General features: G+C 45.3%; 1 protein-coding gene across 1 annotated transcript in view; it reads left to right on the top strand.

Moving 5' to 3' along the window:
- COL27A1 (collagen type XXVII alpha 1 chain) overlaps positions 1-23329 on the top strand; it is a 262533-nt gene extending 239204 nt beyond the window's left edge. Inside the window, exons 50-61 of the mRNA XM_053374834.1 lie at positions 3605-3658; positions 4844-4906; positions 7669-7722; positions 9211-9246; positions 10981-11007; positions 11107-11142; positions 13155-13181; positions 14130-14195; positions 15656-15824; positions 16231-16340; positions 18832-19038; positions 21431-23329. Coding sequence (XP_053230809.1) covers positions 3605-3658; positions 4844-4906; positions 7669-7722; positions 9211-9246; positions 10981-11007; positions 11107-11142; positions 13155-13181; positions 14130-14195; positions 15656-15824; positions 16231-16340; positions 18832-19038; positions 21431-21577 — 996 coding nt within the window. The 3' untranslated portion in view covers positions 21578-23329. The remainder of the gene's footprint in view (positions 1-3604; positions 3659-4843; positions 4907-7668; positions 7723-9210; positions 9247-10980; positions 11008-11106; positions 11143-13154; positions 13182-14129; positions 14196-15655; positions 15825-16230; positions 16341-18831; positions 19039-21430) is intronic.
- The last annotated feature ends 281 nt before the right edge of the window (positions 23330-23610 follow it).

The raw sequence follows: 23610 nt of genomic DNA on the forward strand, positions 1-23610 counted from the left end.
GCCTTCCATGAGTTGGAATGGCAACTGAAGGAGAGAGCCTCTAGTCCTCATCATGGCCTCTGTGACTGCACTGTGACTGTAGGAAACTGCCTTATATTGCCCATCTCACCTAGCACATCCTGCACTGACTGGCAGCAGCCTTCCAGGGATTAACACCAGGAGTTTCTCCGAGGCCTGCCTGAAGATGCCAGCAATTGAACACAGGATCCTCTGCATGCAAAGCAGATGCTGTACCACTGAGCTGTGGCTTCTTCTCCAAGAATTGTAGGGCCTCATTTTCCAGGGTTCTGAAATGCATGGGGGAGCCTTGATGTGCAATGGAGACTCGCCACTTAAGAAGATTGCCATCCAGCTCACGAAGGGACAAGACTAGTATGCTTCTCCCTGCAGCCTTCCTTTTATGTGTAAGACAAAGATGTTACATCTGAAAAGGGCTTCAGTCATGCTTACAGCATGCTAAGCTAGCCATGACGACTCTTTTAAGTTTTATCACAGCAGGTCTGCTCTTAAGCATGATCAAGTCTGGCTCCAACCTCATGTGTCTAAGACTTATTAAGAATTTCAGTTCTGTCACCTGTGAGTGACAATAGCGGCTGTTTTGTCCCGCTACTACAGATGTTAATTAGCTTGCTAATGCAAGGATGTTTATGTTTTCATCAGTGCCGGTTTGTGCATTGCGATGTTTTTAAATGCATTCAAGTTCCAAAGCCTGTACCTTCTGCTTTTCCTATTTCTCTGACCTCATTGTTTACCCTTCCCGCCCCCTTTCCACCACTTGTACCAACACACTGTATACTTCTAGTCCACAAAAGCTTGTGTGTTAGTTAAACGTGTTCATTTTTAAGGTAACACAAGACGGCTACCTCCTGAAAATAATTTCCTTTTCAAGATGCTTTAAAAAAGAAATAGTAGTGCTTTGTTTTTCAGGGCTTTAAAGAAAATAAATTAAAAAATTGTCCAGTAGCACCCTAGAGACCAACTAAGTTTGTCCTGAATGCACACAAAAGCTTATACCCAGAACAAACTTAGTTGGTCTCTAAGGTGCTACTGGACAGTTTTTTTTAATTTTTTTATTTATTTCGACTGTGTCAGACCAAGACGGCTACCTACCTGAAATAAAAAAGAAATAGTTTTGCTACTTTAATTTTCTCTCATTTATGGATCCTTTGGAAAGTCACTCACAACTTCTTAGCTTCGAAACAGGCCTTGCCTTGCCAAAGCATGTCTCAAGAACATGGCAAGAAAAGTTTCCCAAATGCCAAAGGATGTTAGGACTCTGGAACAGTTTTTCAGCAGAAATGGTGGAAACCCTGGGCTTCTGAGTCATTTACAACCAGGCTGAACAAGCCCCTTTGGAATAATCCGTGGAGCGCAGCAGCTGAGGCTGAAGACTTCACAGGCCATAAAAGAGTTTTTCCACCTCGCTATTTCTGTGACTCATTTAGGGTCGTTTGGCCCCCACTTCCCCTCAAACGTTCCAGCAGACTTTCCCATATTCTTGTGCAAAGGTCAGATGTAAAACTGTGTCCTGCGGATAGAGAATGTAGGCTGTGTTTTGCTTGGAAATGTTTGTCTGCTTTGCACTTAATACTGACTTCTGGCAGTGCTCTCTCTGTGTCACAAACCTACAGAACGCAGGCGCACATGTTGCAGAGTCAGACACCAAAGTGGGCAGGCAGGGTTTCCCAGTGGGTGTCGAATTATTTTTAGCACATGATTAGAATTTGGGGGGGATTTCACCACTATCTTCAGGGCAAACAAATTTTTCTTCCAGGTTTGTGGGTGTCTGCAGTTAGTAGTAGAGTCTGTGGCTTCATTCTTTTCCTTTTTAAAAAAACATTTTGACCCCCCCACATGAAGCAGGAACAGCACTTTCCCTTGGCAGCCTGGCCCCCTGTTTTGTTTCCCCATAATATTTCATGCAAAGTGTTGTTCTTGTGCTGTGTGTGTGTGTGTGTGTGTGTGTGTGTGTGTGTGTGTGTGTAATTGTCTCCAGAAAAGTCAGTCTCCATTGGTAGCCCTCGTCCCCAGCCCTGTCCTACACACACAATGATCTGGAAGGATGCTAGGGCATTGCGAGGCAAAGAAAATGGAGGCCCTGGTACAGCTGTTGCTGTCATTACCTGCGGCAGCAATGGAAAATAAATACAGAAAGGGGCTTCCCCCACTGCTAATGGGGGATGAATCTGATGCTGACCCAGTGAATCTGACCTAGTGAATCTGACCCAGTGAATCTGATGCTGAATTTTGCTTCAACCCAACAAAATTGCACCATTTCAACCATCAGTTTCTTCAGATGTCTTTTGAAGATGTACCTTTCTGGCCAGGCTTTCCCTGACCCATAAGATTAGACCCTGGTTCATGTGTGTGAATCCTCTGAAACTTTGTTTTATGTACACGTGGGGTTTATATTGTTTTGTTGGTTTTAGGTTGTATTTTTCTTTTAATTCATACTGTTTTTATACCAAACATAGTGTACACCACCTGCAAAATATTAAGCAGCTTAGAAATGCATTTAAAGACAATGTAAGATATAAAAAGGGATGCAGGTGGCACAGTGGGTTAAACCACAGAGCCTAGGACTTGCCGATCAGAAGGTTGGCGGTTCGAATCCCTGCCACGGGGTCAGCTCCTGTTGCTCGGTCCCTGCTCCTGCCAACCTAGCAGTTCGAAAGCACGTCAAAATGCAAGTAGATAAATAGGTACCGCTCCAGCGGGAAGGTAAACGGCGTTTCTGTGCACTGCTCTGGTTTGCCAGAAGCGGCTTAGTCATGCTGGCCACATGACCCGGAAGCTGTACGCCGACTCCCTCGGCCAGTAAAGCAAGATGAGCGCCACAAGCCCAGAGTCGGCCACGACTGGACTTAATGGTCAGGGGTCCCTTTACCTTTACCTTTAAGATATAAAAACTCTTCCTTGCCTGCCCACTTCGTAACCTTGAGTACCCCCAGAAAAAAGTACTGGGTGCTGGACCAAGATGTGTGTTGATCGGTTGTAGCTTTGAAAACGTTTACATGAGAGGTCTACATAACCATACATCTAAAGCACACCCTAAGAAAGCTACAGTTCCCATCACCCTTTTTAAAAAACTACAGTTCCCAGGATTATTTGCTGATGTGCGTGCTTCAGATACATGGTGTAAATGCAGCTATACTGCATACTGCAGGGAAAAGTGTGAATCAAAAAACAGGAGCATTCTCTGCTGCTGCCGGTGCCAAAGGGTAAATGGAACTTCAAGGTTCAGAATCAGTATACCAGCAGTATACCAGGAAATGCCAGTTGCTGGAGATATTTAGTATGTGCCCTGCTTTGGCTATTGTGGAAAACAGGCTGCTAGACTAGATTGATACCTTGACCTGATCCTACTGGGTACTTCTTAAAAACTTAACAATTTCTTTAGTCCTGGACCAGGCCATGCAAAATTTATGCTTAAGAAGATGTTTCCCACCTCTTGCTAAATTTGCAAAACAAACCAATCAACCTGGATTTTTAATCTTCCTCCCTCTGTAAGCACAGTTTAGCTCATAGTTGCTCCTCCTTTGCCCTTTAAACTTGAGCTTCCTGAACACTTCCTTTCATCTCTTTTTTATTTTTAAACTTCCAGGGAGACTTCGGTGAATCAGGATTTCCAGGGATTGCTGGGCTGTTTGGGCCAAAGGTGAGATCACTCTGCATATAAATAACATATCACTGAAGCTTACACTTTCACCGAGGGAAGTGTTGCTTTCACTCTGCTTTTGAATGAGCAGTTGCTGAGCAGTTGACTTAACATCTACCTGACCCAGCCACCTTGGCAGAAGCCAGGACCTACCATGCCACTAGGAGGAGAGGTGCTGATCTGTTGGGAGATCCATGACTTTGACCCCTCTCCATGGAATCAGCTCATTTGAGTGCTACCCCAGCTGTGCTTGAACTTCACACAAGAAAAAATCTCTCTGGCATGGCTGGGGCAACATGAAAGGTCCTTAGGTAGGCAACCAACAGAGAACAGATAGGTCTTCTCATGCTTTTGAAAGAATTAGCTGTGAATCCTACATTGCAGGTGGTTGGACTGAGTGACCCTATGAGTCCCTTCCAACTCTACAATTCTGTGAATTAATGCTGAGTAGTAGAAACTTGTTTTTTCAGATGCTGCATGGGAATTTTTGAGTGCTTCACCTGTAGGGGTGATGTATTTAGCTGCCCCTGTTCATTCCAGAGCTGGCTATACCCCAGCACAGTTCTTGATGTTGATAGTTGTTGATATTTCCTTTCCCCTCACTTTTGCTCCTTTAAAAGCCTAGGGCAGCTAACTCTAAAAATGCAGCATTGAAAGCAAAAAGAGCAATAGTACAAAGTTCTCCTTCAATAATCAGCATTTTATATTATACAGATGGGTGTGCGCGTCTTTTGAGCTCCAAAGGTTGGCTGGAACGAATAGGTCTTAAAGTGGAATAAACATAGCATGGGAGATAATCTGATGTATGCAGGAAGGAAATTTCATAGCTGGGGTGTCACTACGGAGAAGGCCCTGTCTCCTGTGATGAAGAACACTTCCCAAAGCCATATTCCCCAAGGGCACCACAGGTCATTGTGTCTCCTGCAGACCATAACACTTGGTGCTGCTTCAAGTGCTAGGGCACTAACCTGTTTTGAGCTTTATGCACGTACTGTGAGAAGAAGATGTTGAACTGGATGAACAATTGACCAGCAGGCTCTTCTTATGTACTTAAAATATGCAGATTTTATGCAAATCCATGTCTTCTTTTATATTATTGGGGGGGTGCACGTCCTGTTTTCGAACAACACATATGTGCCCACCCAAGTTCCTTCTGGAATCCAAACCCATCTTTTATACCTACAGGGACCTCCTGGAGATACCGGGTTCAAAGGAATCCAGGGCCCCAAGGGTCCTCAGGGCTTCATGGTAAGTTGCAGAAATCTTACTCCCTTCATCAACCATTGCATCCTCATCTCTTCCTTAGGGGTATCTTCTAAGCAGCAGACAGCAACAGCTGGAATAGTAATTAAGCACCAGTGCTGGATTAACTGGCATGTTGCAGAAGCTACAGTATGGAAGCTGTCCAAGTGAGGAGCTCCCTTCTGTAGCTGCTTTCTCTGTGAAACTGTGTGTGCGCGTGCATATGTCTTCCTCTTTGCACATCCTGCTAATGCCATGCAGTTTAGAACAAACAAATGTTCTGTGATGACAAAGAAGGCAGCTCCCCCTGATGGGAGGAGACAAGAGCAGCACCTGCCACCACTGGAAGTTCAGTGGAGATTTAAGTCTGAGTTGGCCAGATTTGTCCCACCATGGGATAAAGGCACCAACCCCATTCCAGGTACTTCCATCCAAGCAGGGGCTGCAGATGGAGGAACTAAGGACCCAGTTTTTACCCACAACTTGTTATACACAAGGCACTTTTGGCTATGAAGACAAGTTTGTGATCACGTTTGTGGGTGGGACATCCTAGAACCCACCCACAGAGGCTGTGGTGAAGCAGCAGTTGACATCCTTCTCCAAGAGGACAATGGCGGGTAGGGGAAATGCTTTGAGTTGGATCTGTGCCGTGCCATGGATGTCAGTGGATCCAAGCACGACTTAGTGTGGATCCAAACTAATTGACAGTGCAGTCCCATACATGCTACTCAGTAATAAGCCTCACTGAGTTCCATGGGGTTTACTTCCAGGTAGGGGCTGCACCTGGGGACGCGGGTGGTGCTGTGGGTTAAACCACAGAGCCTAGGACTTGCCGATCAGAAGGTCGGCGGTTTGAATCCCTGCGACGGGGTGAGCTCCCGTTGCTCGGTCCCAGCGCCTGCCAACCTAGCAGTTCGAAAGCACATCAAAGTGCAAGTAGATAAATATGTACCGCTCTGGCGGGAAGGTAAACGGCGTTTCCGTGTGCTGCTCTGGTTCGCCAGAAGCGGCTTAGTCATGCTGGCCACATGACCCGGAAGCTGTACACTGGCTCCCTCGGCCAATAAAGCAAGATGAGCGCCGCAACCCCAGAGTCGGCCACAACTGGACCTAATGGCCAGGGGTCCCTTTACCTTTACCTAGGGGCTGCACCTACTTAACTGCAGTGGTTTGAGCCTGATCCTTTCCACTCCCTGCCATTTCTTGAGCTGTTTGCCTGTGAAACAGTCTCCCTTGGGAGTTGGCAGACTCTCCTTGGAGGTTTTTAAGCAGAAGTTGGATGGCTGTCTGTCATGTATGATCCAGTTGAGATTCCTGCATTGCAGGGAGTTGGACTAGATAACCTTCAGTGTGCCTCCCAGCTCTGCAGCTCTATGATGCTATGATTCTATGGCTGTATTCTCCTATTCCGTAGAGGCTGGCCAATAGGGCACATGGGGAATTGCCCCACCAACCTCAGCCTGCCCTCAGGCAGCTTCCACCTGCCTGCCTTCATATTCCTATTCAGTCCAGAGAGTGGCACTGCCTGTCAGGTTCCTCCTCCTTAGTCTCTGTGTTGTCCTACTTGTAGAACTCAGCAGGAAGGACAATAGGGACAAAGCTAGAATGAGTTGGCTCCACCTGTCATTGGTTCTGGTTCTGCCTGCCATTGGCCTCCCTGCTTCCCCCCCCTACAGGTCCTAACGGACCCCAGGCACCTCTGCCTCCCCCCCCCCCCCACAGCATGACTGTACCAGATAACGTGGACCTGCACATTTTTATATTTGCAACCTTTTCTCTTTGGTCTGTGGCCAAGTTGCTCTGCCACCACTATCCATAACTAAACTGGGCACTCTACAAAACAGTGCAGTCCAGCCTGTCTCTGGTATATCGCTCCTTCTACTTGGCCTTGTCTTAACCTATCTATTAACATCACCATCGTCATCATCATCATTATTAAATTTCTATACCGCCTTTCATCCGAGGACCACAGAGCCATTTACAATATAAGAATACAAAAAGACATGGCATAGTATCAAACCAAACAATACCCCTCCCCCCCCCCAAGTTTTAAAGGGCTTACATAGATTGTTTAACAGACAAAGGCCTGGTAGCAGAGGGATGTTACATAAATCTTTAAGTGCCAGGCGAGCATTCCTGGAGAGCCACTGCAGAGAAGGCCCTGTTCTCATGTTGCCACCCTCTGGACCTCTTCTGGAGGAGGCACACAAAGAAGGGCCTCAGAAGATGGTCTCAGGGTCTGGGTAGGTTCATATGGAAGGAGGCGGTTCTTGAGGTATTGCAGTCCTGAGCTATTTAATGCTTTATAAGTCAAAACCAGCACCTTGAATTGGGCCCAGAAACTAATTGGCTTTATAGGTCAAAATCAGCACTTTGAGTAGGGCCCAGAATCTAATTGGTAGCCAACTCAGCCAGGCCAGAATTTGTGTTATATGTTTAAACCATCCTGCCGTGGTGTGTGGCTTGGCTGCCGAATTCTACACCAACTGACGTTTCTGAACTTTCTTCAGAGACAGCCCCATGTATAATGTTTTGCAGTAATCTAAACTAAAGGTGACTAGAGCACAGATGACAGAAGTCAGGCTATCCCTGTCCATGCAGGGGTGCAGCTGAGCCACCAGCTGAAGCTGATGGAAGCACTCTTTAAAATGGAGATGGGTTATTGTGTGAGTGGGAAGCACAGAAAGGGAAAGAAAGGTCTGTTAGGACGTGGCGGTAGGAAGTACTGGTAGTTTAATAAATTTACCAACCTTTCTTGTTCTCCGTAGGGGAAAGAAGGCGTTATTGGCCCACTTGGGATTAGAGGTCCAACAGGAAGTCCTGTAAGTGTCTCTCTGCTGCTCATTCTGACTTGGGTTATAAATACTGGAATAAGTGTGGGGGTTCTCTACATCAGTTGCTCCCAACTTTCAGGGAATATGCATTGCTGGGTTCAGTTTTGGTGGCACAACACTACCTTGGTTCCCTTCCTGATTCCCATTGGGTAGCTTAACTCTGGAAATGTTGAGCTCCAAGGGACTCCATAAGACCCAGGTTTTAACACGGGGGGGGGGGGCTGGTCCATTAGGGTGAGTGAGACTGCCCTCCACAAATCCCCCTCACCACTTGTCCTTCTACTTGCAATCTGCCCAGGGGGCAGCATTATCAGTCTCCTCCTTGTCCTCCTTAGCCTCAGTGTTGCCCTTGTACAACTCAGCAGGGAAGAGGGTGGGGCCAAGAGTAGAATGAGTTGATTCTGCCTCACATTGGCTCCAGCTCCACCTGCTCTTGGTCACCCTGCCTTCTGCCCTACTGGACCCATTGGCCACCAGTCACCACTGGATTTAAAGCCCTTTTGCTGCATGTCCAACTTCCTGGTCTGCTTATCCTCTGCTTTGCACGGGCCTGCTCCTCCTCCAGATCCAACCCCCTGGGGACTCTGTCCCTTCTCCACTTTCAGGGTGGCTTCCCTGAGAACCTTAAACTGATAGCACATTTGCAAAGCTAAGCAGGGTACAGAATGGTTACAAATTGGATGGGGGACTGCGTGTTGAGATTTCTGCATTGCAGGGGCTTGGACTAGATGATCCTTGGGATCCCTTCCAATTCTATGACACTACAATTCCCAGTGCCACCATTGCCAGCACTTTCAACTTGCCATGAGTTCCTGTCACTCAGGACCAAAGCAGATGTGGATACAGGAGATCCATGATTCAGATCTCCCTCACTATGGTTTTTTGGATTGGGATTGTGACGTTGGGGAGGGATGGGGATTGACCTTCCTCCTGCCCACGCAATTCTGCCATCCCTCAGAGCTGCTATTTGCCATACTTTGCAGGTGTAAGACAGGGGGGAGGATTTGCCACCCCTGACACTGTAAGCTTTTGCTACTCAGATGAAATGTGGAGTGTGCCCACATGGCACAAAATTTGTCTTTGACCCGCATGCTCAGATTTATTTATTTTTAAGCACCAGAATTCAGAACTGCAAATTTAAATGTATGCTCCTTTGCCTGTAGTAAACAATGTGCAGATTCTCCCTCTGTGCATAAAACCCAAAAATGTCTTAAGGAGTAGAGAAAGCTAAGCTGGAACCGGATGCACTAATTTTCCCTATGCATGGAGCTTGACAAGTTGCACATTCATGTGTGAATCAGCCACAAAGCAGAGGCAAAGCGACTGAATAGTCAAGCCACACTTGGCAGTCAGGCAACAGTTTACTGGGGAGTATAGCAGTGCAATAAATAAAATAAATAATATATCTGAACACATGGATGTTTTGGATTTCAGTATGACATGCACATCTATGTGTTTTCCTCCATGTCCATATAGGGCCCCAAAGGAGACAAAGGCAGTCATGGTGAAACGGTGAGTCCTTTGCTCTATTATGGCTACGTTCAGAACCAGGTAATTATAAACATTTGATGTGGCAGTTTCCAAGGTGGCGGACAAATGGTGAACCTCTCCCCTCCTACCTGCTGGTCCTCCACAGCAGATTTCAGCCTCCTCCATAAGCTTTTGGCTATAAAAAAATAAGCCAGAAGAGAAATCATGGCTGTGTCATGATAAATCTGTGAGGAGGAGCCTGAAGCTTTAACTTCCTTATTTTGTTAACCTTGGCTTGTTTGTTGTTGCTGTTTTCTTGTTACAAAGTTGTCCAGACATAAATCATAAAACATGACCTGACTTACAACAACAAAAATGGGATTATTAGGGGGTAAAATACTAAACATATCATTCTACAGTGCATAATAATGAGGCTATTATAGTAAACCAGTAAAATGAATTCTTGAATAAATCAACATGGGAAGCACAGACTAGTAGGAGTGAGCTAATGAATAGTGCCTGCTTATCCACATCATATGACAATGTTTGCTGTAGGTATTTCTCTTCCATGTGTTGTTTCATTAAATAAAATCACACCATACAGTGTAAAAAAATATTTTGTTTTTTCTCTTCCATTGTCACCTTCAGTTTTTGCAACAGCTTTTCCATTATGTCTCTTTGCCAGACTAGTGATCAATATTTATTAATTGCAAGATTCTCCAAGTTCTGGCTATTACCCTTCTAGCTGCAGCTGATAAATATGTTATCAATTCCTTACTTCTTAATTGGTCCATATCTGAAGTATGTAAATGAAGTAAAGCTAAATGCTGGGGTTGCTGGGATTGTCTGAGATATGGAGATAAAACTTCATTCCAAAATTGTTCTGTTTGTGAACATTCCCACTACGTATGTTGCTATGTACCAAAATTTGGTATCCTTTGTAACATAACTATGAATTCTTCAGTTGTCTGGACAGGCAAACTGGGATTTGTTTAACCTAACTATGGTTTGTCTGAAACAAGCCAGCTTCAACTGTGGATTGTGAAACTGTCTTATCGCAATGTAAAGATTAACTGCAGTTTAGGCAGTTTAGACATAGCACTAAACTATGGTTAAACTAAAACGGAAGCCACACTTAACAATGTGCTAATAGCTACTTCCTTTTGGTTCTTTCATATGAAAAGTTTGCAGTTTGGTGGCCATATAGAAACTTAACAACATCCCTAACGAATACTGAAATAAACCGCAGAGGGTGAGAGGTAAAATTTCAGAGACTGAGGGGTGATAAAGGAGAGTTGCTTGCAGGCAGACTCAGTCAGTCTCTGTTAGTACACCTTAGTGAGCTCCCAGAGATCGGAGGAGTTGGTATGACCAAATGGCTGGTGTCACTTTAAGCAAACTTAAAGCTCAAAGCCAAGTGACTTCACATTTGTGTCTACTTGCTAGAACAGCAGGTGCCCATCCAATTTTCAAAGTCTAGTAACTCTTTTTGCATAGAGAGGTATGGATACTGTGTGTAGTGCTAAATGTCAAAAAATTGTGGTGTGTTGACATTTACTAGCAATTCTTAAGATATCTGAAGGCCAGCAAAAACAAAACGCAAAACAGGAAAATACTGACAGTTAAATCTTAGGGTCAGGCAGGTGCTCTGGTGCATGATCAGATTTCAAACATACAACATTTTCTCACATTCGCCAGTACATCTCAACCACCACCAAGCATCTGCCATGAATGACCCATATTCACACCCTCTTCCTTCCTTTTTTTGTGTTTCAGGGATTGCAGGGTGCTAAGGTGAGTATGGCAGAGCAATTCTAGCAAGATTGCTGCTTCCATCAAAACTATGCAAGCCTCTTTGAAGTAGAACAAGCAAACATGACATGTATCTACATTGCTTCCTAGGGTTCCCAAGGACCTCAAGGACCCCCTGGACCTCCGGTATGTGCTTAGAAAATTGTCTATACTTCACTTTGTATTTCCCTATCACTGGGACCTGCTACTCACTAAGAAGGTCAAACTGTATCTGGGCTGTAAAGACTGCAGGCATGCAGGTTCACGTGATTGAAAGCTGCTCCATAACAAAGAGAAATCCCTCCACATTAAAAGAAAAAAAAATCTGGCATATCACGGACCCCGATTCTAGTCTTGCCTTCTCCCTGACATGCGTAGGGAATTTGCATTTGAGTAGTGGAGCATTCAGTCACCAACCTGCACCCACACTTTCTTAGAACCCAAATACTGTACCTAAAGCCTATTTACCTCTCCCTATACTGCCAGTACCAGCACCTTAAGAACTTCAGAAGACTCTGTTCTCAATATTCCATCACTAGGAGAAGATCATCATCACTATCATTATTACTAGTATTAGTATTATTTTATTTATACCCAGCCCATCTGGCTAAGGTTCCCTAGCCACTCTGGGTGGCTTTCAGCACAAAGAAATACAGTGGTACCTCAGGTTACATACACTTCAGGTTACATACGCTTCAGGTTACAGACTCCACTAACCCAGAAATAGTACCTCGGGTTAAGAATTTTGCTTCCGGATGAGAACAGAAATTGTGCCGTGGCGGCGCAGCAGCGGGAGGCCCCATTAGCTAAAGTGGTACTTCAGGTTAAGAACAGTTTCAGGTTAAGAACGGACCTCCAGAATGAATTAAGTTCTTAACCCGAGGTACCACTGTAGTAAAATGTTGGAGGAGCTCAGTGTTTGGGCTAAACAATGGGGGTGGAGACGCTCCTTCAGGTATACTGGGCTGAGGCTGTTTAGGATTCTAAAGGTCAGTACCGACACGCGGGTGGCGCTGTGGGTAAAAGCTTCAGCGCCTAGGGCTTGCTGATCGAAAGGTCAGCGGTTCGAATCCCCGTGGCGAGGTGCTCTCCCGCTGCTCGGTCCCAGCGCCTGCCAACCTAGCAGTTCGAAAGCACCCCCAGATGCAAGTAGATAAATAGGGACCGCTTACTAGCGGGAAGGTAAACGGCGTTTCCGTGTGCTGCGCTGGCTCGCCAGATGCAGCTTTGTCACGCTGGCCACGTGACCCGGAAGTGTCTCCGGACAGCGCTGGCCCCCGGCCTCTTGAGTGAGATGGGCGCACAATCCCAGAGTCTGTCAAGACTGGCCCGTACGGGCAGGGGTACCTTTACCTTTTACCTTTTTACCGACACTTTGAATTGTGTTCGGAAGCATACTGGGAGCCAGTGAAGATCCTTTATATATGCTGTGGTGTAACTCTGTGGTGGCACCCCATCTGTAGAATGCCCTCCTCTCACAGGCATGGCTGGCACCAAGGTTATTTTGGAACCGGGCTAAAACTTATTGACCCAGTAATTTAAAGTTTTTGTTGAGTTGATTGTTGTTGCATTTACTATGTTGCTTTAAGATGCCTGAGTGATCCCACCCACCATTGAACCCAATAAGTTTTGACTATAAGCAATTTTGGCTTTAGGTGCAATCCCCGGAAAGCAACCTCCTCATAAATCGTGTGCTTACTGTATAACCTGTGGGGGAAATGGATGCATAAGGAGTTATATGCTTGAAGCTAGAGAAAGAGCAAAGAGGACTGACATTTGGGGGCAGGGGGAATGGATGTCTCCCTTCTTGCATATACTTCTCCTGCCACAAAGTGGCATTAAAAATTCAAAATTATATATAACCACAAATAACAGGTATGTTATTGGGTGGTTGGGTGGTTGTGGGTGTAGAAGAAAATTGGATTGATTTGCAAAGCATACCTGAACTTCAAATCTGCAAATTCTTACTTTAGAAATTGGGGGTATTTTGGAAGTGGGTGTGTGCATATTGAATTGACCACAGAGAAAACAAAGAAGTAGGTCAACAAGTCCCCATTTTCAGTGCATGAAATTATTTACTAAAAATGGTAATTAAGGGCAATGTCAAAAGGGATATGCTTGGTGCAAATGACACATAATTTTGTCTCTTGACTTTGTAGGGTCCCCCAGTAATGCTGTCTACATTGGTAAGTTCTGAAATTTCATTCTGCTTGTGATTTTATGTGTTTTGGGACACCACTGAAAGAAATTGTATCGGCTGCTGGAAAACTATACATATGACTAGGTCACCAGATTTTTATTTTGTTTTAAAGTGTTGCAGACACCACCTGTGGTGCAGACACCACCTGTGTTGCAGACACCTGTGTTGCAGACACCACCATCCCTTAGAGCAGAGATTAGAGATATTTTTCAGCCAAAGGGCCACATTACCTTCTGGGCAAACCACTTGAGGGCCACATGACAGTAGTGGGTGAGACCAGAGGCAAAAATGGACAGAACAATGAATGTAAATTTTACCTTTGTACAGTAGGTCTTAAATTCAGTTCTCAACATTTCCACAGCAATTTGTAAAAAGAAAATACTTAAAAATCCTCGGGAAAACTTGTCTGAATCTTAGTGCAAATTTCTCCAATGAAGGCATTTTTGCAAGCTGTTTCCCCCTAACGCAATGCATTATTCCGTGTTTCCCAAATATATTTGCTTTCATGTGTTGTAAACATTGTTTGAGGAACTGCATCAAAACATTTAGACAGGTGTCAGTCTTGAAGGACAATGTGTTTCGGTTTGTGTAATGGGTCAGAAAATGCAGACTGGGCAGCTACTTATTAAAACGCAAAAAAAATCAAATTATTTATCTCCCGTCCCTAGCACCAGCTCGGTGTGTGAATGTATGGGTTGTTATCAAGAGCACAGCATGCTGGAAAGGCAGGTTTGAACTGTGCCTCCCCATCTTTAATCTCTGCGAAATCCAACAGGCACAGCAACTGGCCCTGAAAAACAGCAAGGGTGGCATGAATGGCCTGTACAGTTAGGCCCTTAATCACAAATCTGAGGCACCTCAGGAGGCAGAGCTAATTCCTGGTCCATCTTTCGCCTTCAACTCTACCATGTCTTCTTCCTGTGTTTCTCCCCAGCAGCAAGATGGGTTTGGTGCAGCTTTCCAAACAGTGATGAGTTCCAGCACTGTGTTCAAGTCTGAGGTATGTCATAGGAAGCTCATAAATCCTTTCAGAAATACCCGTTCGAACTTCTCCTGCGCAGTCTCCATGGAAATGAGCAGGATACAAGGCATGGCTGAGGGCCCACACTAAGTAGAACTTAGTTGGATGCAATCTTTACTTGTTTGTTTTAGAAAATATATAAACAGCTTGTAAAAAAATAAATAGATATCCTAGTGATGCACCAGTCCAACTATACATAAAATAATATAATCTCATTAAGATATAATACAAACTTGCAGGTAGGCTATTCAACAACAATTCTCCTGACCTTATAGAAAATATGGGCTCTCCTGTTAACTGCTATAACTGAAAAACTCTGCCAGTCTGGGGGCTCATGTGAGTGTTTGTTGAAAACATCTGGAGGGCACCTGATTGGCACAGGCTGATGTAGCCAAAACAGCTCTTTTGGAACTGTTAAACAGTCTACCTGCTTCTTGGCAGACCTGCCACCTGAACCCTCATACATTGCAGCTCCTCTGATATTAGGAGTTTAAAAGGACCTGGGTTCCTCCACTCCTACCCTGTGTTCATCACACAGTTAACTATTTTTATCCCAGATAATGTTTGTAGCATAACATAATTCCTTACATTCAAATTTTTCCTCTCAAAAGTCCATTTTCTTTGCACAGTCCTTCAAACACCTTCCTGTAATAATCTCTTTCTAGGCTAAACCTTCTAGCAGCAATCCATCACTTGCTTAGGGGCCTTCCAGACTTGGTGGGGGCTTTTGTGGGTGTGTTCTGCAACATGTAATTTGCCCTGCTGGGTCTTCAACTGGTGGAACAAGATCCGCTAGTGGGTCAAGACCTGGCCCAAGGTGGGTTGCAACAGGAGCACAACCACCATTCAAATATATGGTAAAATATTAAGGGATGGGCCCCCAAATGCATGTTTGGGTTAAAAGTAGGTCCTGGATCTGAAAAGGTTGAGGGTACCTAATTTACATAATAACAGAGCATTAGAGGTAGATTTATACTGCTCTGTCCACAAATCATTCCACTTCATTAGTTCTTCTGCGATGCTTCCCAAACATTGTTGCACTATTGCCACGTGGAGGGGCACTCTTGCCCTAAAGCAGCCTTTCTCAACCTGTGGGTCCCCAGATGTTATTGAACTACAACTCCCATCACCCCTAGCTAGCAAGGCCAGAGCTCAGGGATGATGCGCGTTGTAGTCCAACAACATCTGGGGACCCACAAGTTGACAACCTCTGCCCTAAAGCAGCCACCAAACCCGGGAATATCAGTGGAATGAAAAGCCACAGGATTTCAGCAGGAAGCTATGGGAAACGCTCAGATTGGAAACAAAGCAAATAACCTGTCCTGGAGTCTTTGCAGGTGCAAAAGCATCATGAATCCATTCATCATGAATGCACATCAAAGACGCCTGGAGAGGCCCTTACTTTCCCTTGCGTTCCTCTTCCCCACCCTCCTCTCCAGAGCTATCAACATTCAGACCTTCCAGTGATGGACCAGGGAGGGGAGATATTTAAGACTCTGCACTACCTCAGCACCCTCATCCAGAGCATCAAGAGACCCCTTGGAACCAAGGAGAACCCTGCGCGCATCTGTAGAGATCTCATGAACTGTGAACAGAAGATGCAGGATGGTAGGTGTTACTCCACATGGCCAGCATCCACCACAGTGCATCACAGGGTGTGTGTGGGTGTGTAAGAGAGAGCGAGAGAGAGAGCGCACCTGCGCTTTGCATTTTGCATTGAAGGTTTTGTGAATAAAGACCCCATTCCACCCTCGTTCTTACATCAGGAAGCAAAGGTGTTGCAGGTAAATGGCTTTCACCTGCTGCATCTTTGGATGGCAGGCCCTTTCATTTGTACTGTTTCCAATGCCTGCTTTAAAACAAAACAAAGTATTTAGGCATGTAATTACCCATGGGTGTAATTTTATTACATACCTTTGTTTTTAAATCTGTTTCTATTGCTAGGTTTTTTGGATTAAGTGGTGCATAAGTCTTCCTAAAAAATAAATAATGCTAAGTCCCTTCTCTCCTTTAGGAACGTACTGGATTGACCCAAATCTGGGCTGTTCTTCAGATAGTATTCAAGTCACCTGTAACTTCACCCAAGGGGGACAGACTTGCCTCAGCCCCATCACTGCCTCAAAGGTATGCTTGAGGCATCCGTGGACCAAAAATAGGTCTGGATACACTGGTAGATTGCTGTGCGGTTTGCAGCAAATTCATGGTCTTTCTCTGGCTCTTAATTGTGTAGCAACAGGCAATGTGCTTTTTTAGGTTAGACTTTATTGCTGTTTTCTCTCTAATATTTTATAATATTTTGTGTAAGTAGTTTAGAGACACTTTTGATTAAGCAGTATGTAAGCATGTAAGTATTTTTGAAAAGAAATAAATAGGTAATGGTAGATACTAAACTTCTCATAACTATTAGTACTACTATTACTAGAATCATAGAATCATAGAGTTGGAAGAGACCACAAGGGCCATCGAGTCCAACCCCCTGCCAAGCAGGAAACAATATTATGATGTTGTTGTTGTTGTTGTTGTTGCATTATTAATCATTTTTGTCACAAAAGTGTCCCAAAGCAACATAAGAACCAAGCTTAAAAGCCAGAATAAATTAATATGCATTGCAGGATGGGGCACTCTTTAGATGGCAATGTGAATTACTTAAAAAGATTACAAGCTAGCCCTGCTGTGTTTGGGGACCTTTCTACCCATTGTGATGAGCAGAGTCCCTGGACATCTGCCCCCAAGTCCAACCCTGATGGCACCACTAAAAAAAGGTAAAGATACCCCTGACCGTTAGGTCCAGTCACGGATGACTCTGGGGCTGCGGCACTCATCTCGCTCTATAGGCCGAGGGAGCCGGTGTTTGTCCGCAGACAGTTTTTCCAGGTCATGTGGCCAGCATGACTAAGCCGCTTCTGGCGAAACCAGAGCAGCGCACGGAAACGCCATTTACCTTCCCGCCGGAACGGTACCTATTTATCTACTTGCACTTTGACGGGCTTTCGAACTGCTAGGTTGGCAGGAGCTGGGACAGAGCAATGGGAGCTCACCCTGTCACGGGGATTGGAACCGCCGACCTTCTGATCGGCAAGCCCAAGAGGCTCAGTGGTTTAGACCACAGCGCCACAAGCTGTGGAGTTGCATATGAAAGAGGTGCAAGCTCAGAAAGAGATGCAAGTACCAGAATTGAAAAGAAATTGCTGGACTGCACATGTGTTAGGAGGCACCCTGCCCCTTGTTTTGAAACGTATGTGCAATGCCTGCTGTTTCACACCTGGCTCAGGTTGGTAAACTTTGGAGTTCTAATGAAAAACATGGGTAGATCCTACAGTGTCTGAGGTCTTGTGCCATTACATGCATAGACCAAGTACCCCACCAGAAATGCAATACCAGTAGCTAATCCACCAGATATTTAAAGAGGGTGTTGTGGCAGGGCTATTGCATGTACAACCACACCAGGTTTATATATCAATTACTTTCAGAATGTTATATCTGCTTTTCAAGGCGGATAATGACATCTGTGTTGACTCAGTCGGGATTCCCAAGCACATATGCACAGAGTTCTTCTATGTGCATGTGATCACAGCTTATTCGTTTGTGCTTTATGCCAGCTGCATGGCCAACTTCTCCCACGAGGCTTGGTGAGGCAGTCATCTCAGGCAGCAGGCTGGAGACAGCTGGAAGGGGCTACAGATCTGGGGGGCCCAGGAGCACACTGCTCACTGCCTCATGCACTTGCTGCCTGCCGCTGCCTCCACCATGATTGCAGTCATGGGATTGCTGTCTATTACATGATGGTATATATTTTGACTCCACAGAGTGGGAAGTGACAGAGACAGGATGTTTGTGTTACTGTGTTCTGTGAAGTGGGACTATTGTCCTTTGTTCGTTTCCTCTTTTCTGTCTGATGCTAGGGAGAGAGGGAGCCATGTTGCAGTGCTCCATGTGTGTTTATATGTAAATAAAGTAGATTAGCCAAAATGCTGAGTTGCTGAGGTCTGTTACGCAACTGTGCAAACTCTGCGGATCCCTAAGTGTGCCGGTGTCGGTTGGCACTGGTCGCTGTGATGTTCGGGCTGAAGAAAGCTTTTGAAGCTCCCGAACAAATGACCAGGAGGGAGAGAACATGCCAGTCGGGCATGTGTCTCTACCAGGGTCCTACTCAAGTGTAGGACGAGCTCCTGACACCGCCCACCTGACACTGCCTTCTCCTCTCCTGCTACCCTTCCCCCAGGCAGTGGTGGTGGAGGAGGAGGAGGAGGAGGAGGAGGAGGAGGAGGAGGAGAAAGCATCATTTTCTGTTTTGCTTCATGTGGCAAAACATCTTGGGCTGGCCCTGCTCAGCCGCCACCTACCAGGTGACCACCAGATTTTCTGGACTAGAATTCCTCTCAGCTGCAGCCAACACAGTTGGGAGTTGTAGTCCAAAACACCTTAGAAGGTACCCAGCAAGCAGAGGCTGATTTTATGTGTGTGCTTGAGCTTGATGAGAATTCCAGCTCCTTCTTTGTTTCCTGGGGGATCAGGGCACCCTTCATGCTGTCAGAGGTCTTGGACATGTTGGATGAATGAAACCAAGCTGGAGTCCCAGTCTTCACTGCAACCTCCCATTCTCCCCTTGTTCCAGCTTGACTTTGACATCGGAAGAGTGCAGCTGAATTTCCTGCACCTCCTGAGCACCGAAGTCATCCAGAACATCACCATCCACTGCCTGAACACCTCCGTGTGGCAGGAAGGGCCATCGAGGAAAGCTGTGCATTTCAAGGCCTGGAATGGACAGATCTTTGAAGCTGGAGGGCAGTTCACACCTGATGTAGTGGTGAACGACTGCAAGGTATGCAAAACCATCCAAATTACCAGTGAAGCACCACAGGAGGGCTAGAAAGAGGATCTGTAGCCAGAGGTGGGGAGTTGTTGATTTTGTCTCAACACTTTCCCCAGGAAAAACCACTTTTTACTGCTAAATTGGAACAACACGAGAAGGGGCCTTTTCTGCAGTGGCTCCCCATTTGTGGAATGCTTTCCCCAGGGAGGTTCGGCTGGCACCTTCATTATTCAACTTTAAGTGCTAGGCAAAAACCTCTTCAACCTAGCCTTTGGCTGATTAACATCCTATACCCTTTTAAATGAGTTGGGGGCAGGGGGTATTGGTTTGTGCTTTTGTTTTTATTATGCATTTTGTGTGTTCATCTTATATTTTTATGCTGCAAACTGCCCTGACATCTTCAGATGAAAAGTGGTATACAAATGTAATAAATTAAATAAACAAAATTCAGTTGGATTTTCTGTGGATTGACATTTGTTCTGAATCAGCAGTAATCAGTGGATTTCTTGAGGGAAAGCTGCAGGACAAAGCCAAAAGCTATCAGACCGGCAGCTAGAAATCACAGGACAAATGGCCCCACCTTTAACACTTTTCTGCTGCTTATTTTTAGGGGACCTTTCCTATTTTGCAGCTTTACAGTCTGGTGCTACTTTGTCAGCCAGAGGGCTGGGTAGTTCTGCAAAGCAGCAGCGCCACCTGCTGCCATTTTGCATGAACTGAATGCTTCTCAAATGCGAATCTAAAGTAGGTTTGGGGGAACCTGTGACCCATCAGAGGTTAATTAGAATCCAACTAACTCCCAGAATCCCTAGGGCTTATGGGAGTTGTTGTCCAAGAATATCTGCAGGGTCACAGGTGCTGCAAAGGCTAAAGTGGCCCCAGGCACGTGGCTTAGAACTCTCACCCCACTTTATTTTCCATTAAAATATCTGGGTGGTGGGGATTCTAATTTTGATCAGATCAGTGGCATCAGGATTTGGGGAAAGAGTGTTTCACCCTTTCTTCCTGTGCTGTTTTCACTGTCTGCATAATTTAATTGAAGTACTTATTAGCCTTTGGTAATCCTCACAGAACTCTAGCCCAATGGTTGCCATTAATTTGATTTGAACTGATTTTATAATTAATTGATTTTAGAATGCTGTATTATTTTATTGTTGTTAGCCGCTCTGAGCCTGGCTTCGGCTGGGGAGGGCGAGATATAAATAAATTATTATTATTATTATTATTATTATTATTATTATTATTATTATTATTGCCTTCGTAGAGGAGGAATACAGTTCACTGTAGCAACATTCTCCTCCTTGAGAGGCTAATAGCATTGTTATTGAGGGAAGGGAGATTTGGGTGGCACAGGAGAGGAGGGTTAAACCTGCCTTTCCCCAGTGCTGACACTGGTCAAAATACCATGTCAAGAGAGAACCAATGTGATATAGTGGTTGCAGAGTTCCATCAGGACAAGGGAGGATGCAGTTAAAATCCCAGCTCAGCCATAAAGCTTATTGGGCCAGCCACACTCTCAGCCTTAACCTATTTCACAGGATTGTTGGGGAGATAAAATGCAGGGTGGGTGGGTGAGCACAACCATGTACAGCTGTGACCTCCTTGGCAAAATATTGGCATGAAAATGTAGAGATTAGTGTTAGTGTTGTTTGGCTTGCATCCAGTGTTAGTCCTACTCGTTGAAAGTGATGGACATGATTTACATCGGTTCATTAATGTCAATGGGTCTGAGTAGAACATAGTTAAAAAGGTAAAGGGACCCCTGACCATTAGGTCCAGTTGTGGCTGACTCTGGGGTTGCGGCGTTCATCTCGCTTTATTGGCCGAGGGAGCTTGGGTACAGCTTCCGGGTCATGTGGCCAGCATGACTAAGCTGCTTCTGGAGAACCAGAGCAGCACACGGAAACGCCATTTACCTTCCCACCGGAGCGGTACCTATTTATCTACATGCACTTTGACATGCTTTCGAACTGCTAGGTTGGCAGGAGCAGCGGGAGCTCACCCCGCCGCAGGGATTCAAACCTCCGATCTTCTGATTGGCAAGTCCTGGGCTCTGTGGTTTCACCCACAGCACCACCCACATCCCTTAGAACATAGTTGGATACACCCTATTATTACTATCCATTTTGGCCTTGGAGAAAGCCACCAAGACTGCTAATAATCAATAATCTGTTCATTTGTATGCTACTTTTCTGGCTTGCGTGGGAAGGAAGACACACTTTTCACATGTACTGATGATGTGCTATTGCTTGGAGAGGAAATGCAAAGGACTGTTGCACCAAAGAGACCTGACATTGTTGTGAAAAGTTATCCTTTCTCTCTCTCTCTCTCTCTCTCTCTCTCTCTCTCTCTCTCTCTCTCTCTCTCTCTCTTCCCTCCCTGCCTCCTTCTTTGCATTTAGATTCAAGATGGACACTGGCACAGGACACTCTTTACCTTCCGGACACAAGACCTGCAACAGCTGCCAATTACCAACATCTACAACCTCCCGCCATCCGAGCCAGGGAAGCAGCACCTCCTTGAGGTTGGGCCCATGTGCTTCCTCTAAAGGCAGCCTCTGTGGCACTTCAAGCTCATTCATTTTGGAGATGCTGTCTCTTTGAGCAGGGCCTCTTGGCCGCCCCTGTACCTCTCTACCAGCCTTGAGAGCTAGGCCTTTAGCGTTTGGACTCTGCCAAGTCATAAGGAACCCTTGGCCCGTCAGACCGCTGCTCTCCAGGATGGGGAGAGGAGGAGAGTGCTGTGGCTTCAGCAAAGACACAACTTAATTAGTGGAGCTTCAGGTGCTGAAGCAGGAGGCCAGTTGACCTAAGCAGTTCCACGCCCAAAGATTCCCCACCTCCCTCGCCACACCTTCAGCCAAAGAAACTGTATGCAATATCTCACAGAGAAACCCAGATCATCCCGACAAGCCACCGTACTACCAAACGTGGCTGTCCAGAGACGTGATGCTAGCAGGCAGGGCTTTTTGAAAGGAGACAGGAAGGAGTCTGGGGGAGACAGCTTTGCAAACTTGTATTTGTCTGCTTGTTGTTCCGGAACAGGAAGCATTCTTACGTGCAATATTAGAGAGAGAGAAAGAGAGAGAAAGAAGAAGAAAATGATATATCTAGATATATATTTTATTTAAGGCAAAAATAAAAATAAAAGCAAACAAGATCCTTCTTCCCTTTGGGAAAGAAAACAGCCCTTTTTAAGTGACTTGAGAAGGGAAGGCAGGAAGGAGAAAAGATTGGTGCTAAACAGGAAAAAGAGAAAGAGAGAGGGATGGGTTTGTTAAATTTGATTCTACCTCTCACTGTGAAATACCTGGTGCTCTTTAATTTTTTAAAAAGAAGTGTGTTTTATATATATGACTAAAACTATTTAAGGTTCTAAGAGGTGCTACTACAGTGTCTCCTCACAGGCCCCTCCAGACCCTCAGGATTGGAGCATTCCCTTGGGAGTGAAGAGCAGGGGCAACACAGGGCAGGGAAGAGGGGGGTCTTTGTGACCATCAGCACAACAATGGCAAATAATCTTTTTTAACTTAAAGGTGCATTAAATATTCTACAGGGGTTTTGTATGTTCTTTGAAATCCAGGATTCGTTAACCAGTCATTTGTCATGGATGTGTTTTAAAATGAAAGTGTAACTTTAGAGGGTGGTTTTTCAGAGCAAGAACTGAGCTCATGAAAAACACATTTCTCTGCTTATAGATATATGTATGAGTGTGTGCCTGTGCGTGTGTGCATACATGAGTGTGTGTGTGTGTGTTCCTGTACAACTGTTACTCACCAAAGCATTAGGCTGCAAGATAGCCAAGATGAGAGTGAGAGGAAAAATGAGAGTGAAACAGTTTGACTTTATTTCTGTGCTGAATCTGGGTCTGTTGTCCGTTCCAGTCCTTCTGTCTATGGTGAGTCCTAGATTTGAACACCTAAGCCTCTTGTTTAAACAGCGGGAATACAGGAACCTCTTGTTTAGGTCCAAAGACCGTTGTCAGGGGTACTTTGTCGCTTCTCCACCTGCTCAGTCTTGGATGGGTTTTGTTTTGGGGTGTGTTTCTTTTTGTTGTATTTGTTGTTGTCGTTGTTGTTGTCGTTGTTGTTGTTGTTCTGTTTTGTAGAAACCTAGACTCTATATGTAAATTTGGAGTTTAAAAAAGAAGAGGAGGATTAATATTATGGTAATCGTTTTATTCTATATAAGGAATGTAATATTAATGTAGTTGGGGCCGTACTGTAATGAACATTTTGGTGCCTGTTTTTTTATTTTTATTTTTTTTCCATGTTTCGTAAAATATATGTGAGTCTTAATCAGTTTGTATTCTCTTTTTTTGTGGGGAGTGGGCAAAACACAACAGAATTCCTTCCCCCTACCACCTCCTTCCTCAGATACCTCCATCCAGTGGCGTAGCGTGGGGGTGCAGGGGGGCCCGGCCGCACCGGGCGCAACATCTGGGGGGCGCTCGCACTCTCTGCCCCTACCTGGCTCACTTGGGTTAGGGGGCGCAAATTACTTGCCTTGCCCCGGGTGCTGACAACCCACGCTACGCCACTGCCTCCATCCTTTCCTTCTGATTTTTGCTGCTTGAGGACTG

Source organism: Podarcis raffonei, chromosome Z (genome assembly GCF_027172205.1).
Source record: "Podarcis raffonei isolate rPodRaf1 chromosome Z, rPodRaf1.pri, whole genome shotgun sequence".
In the NCBI taxonomy this organism is placed as follows: Eukaryota; Metazoa; Chordata; class Lepidosauria; order Squamata; family Lacertidae; genus Podarcis; species Podarcis raffonei.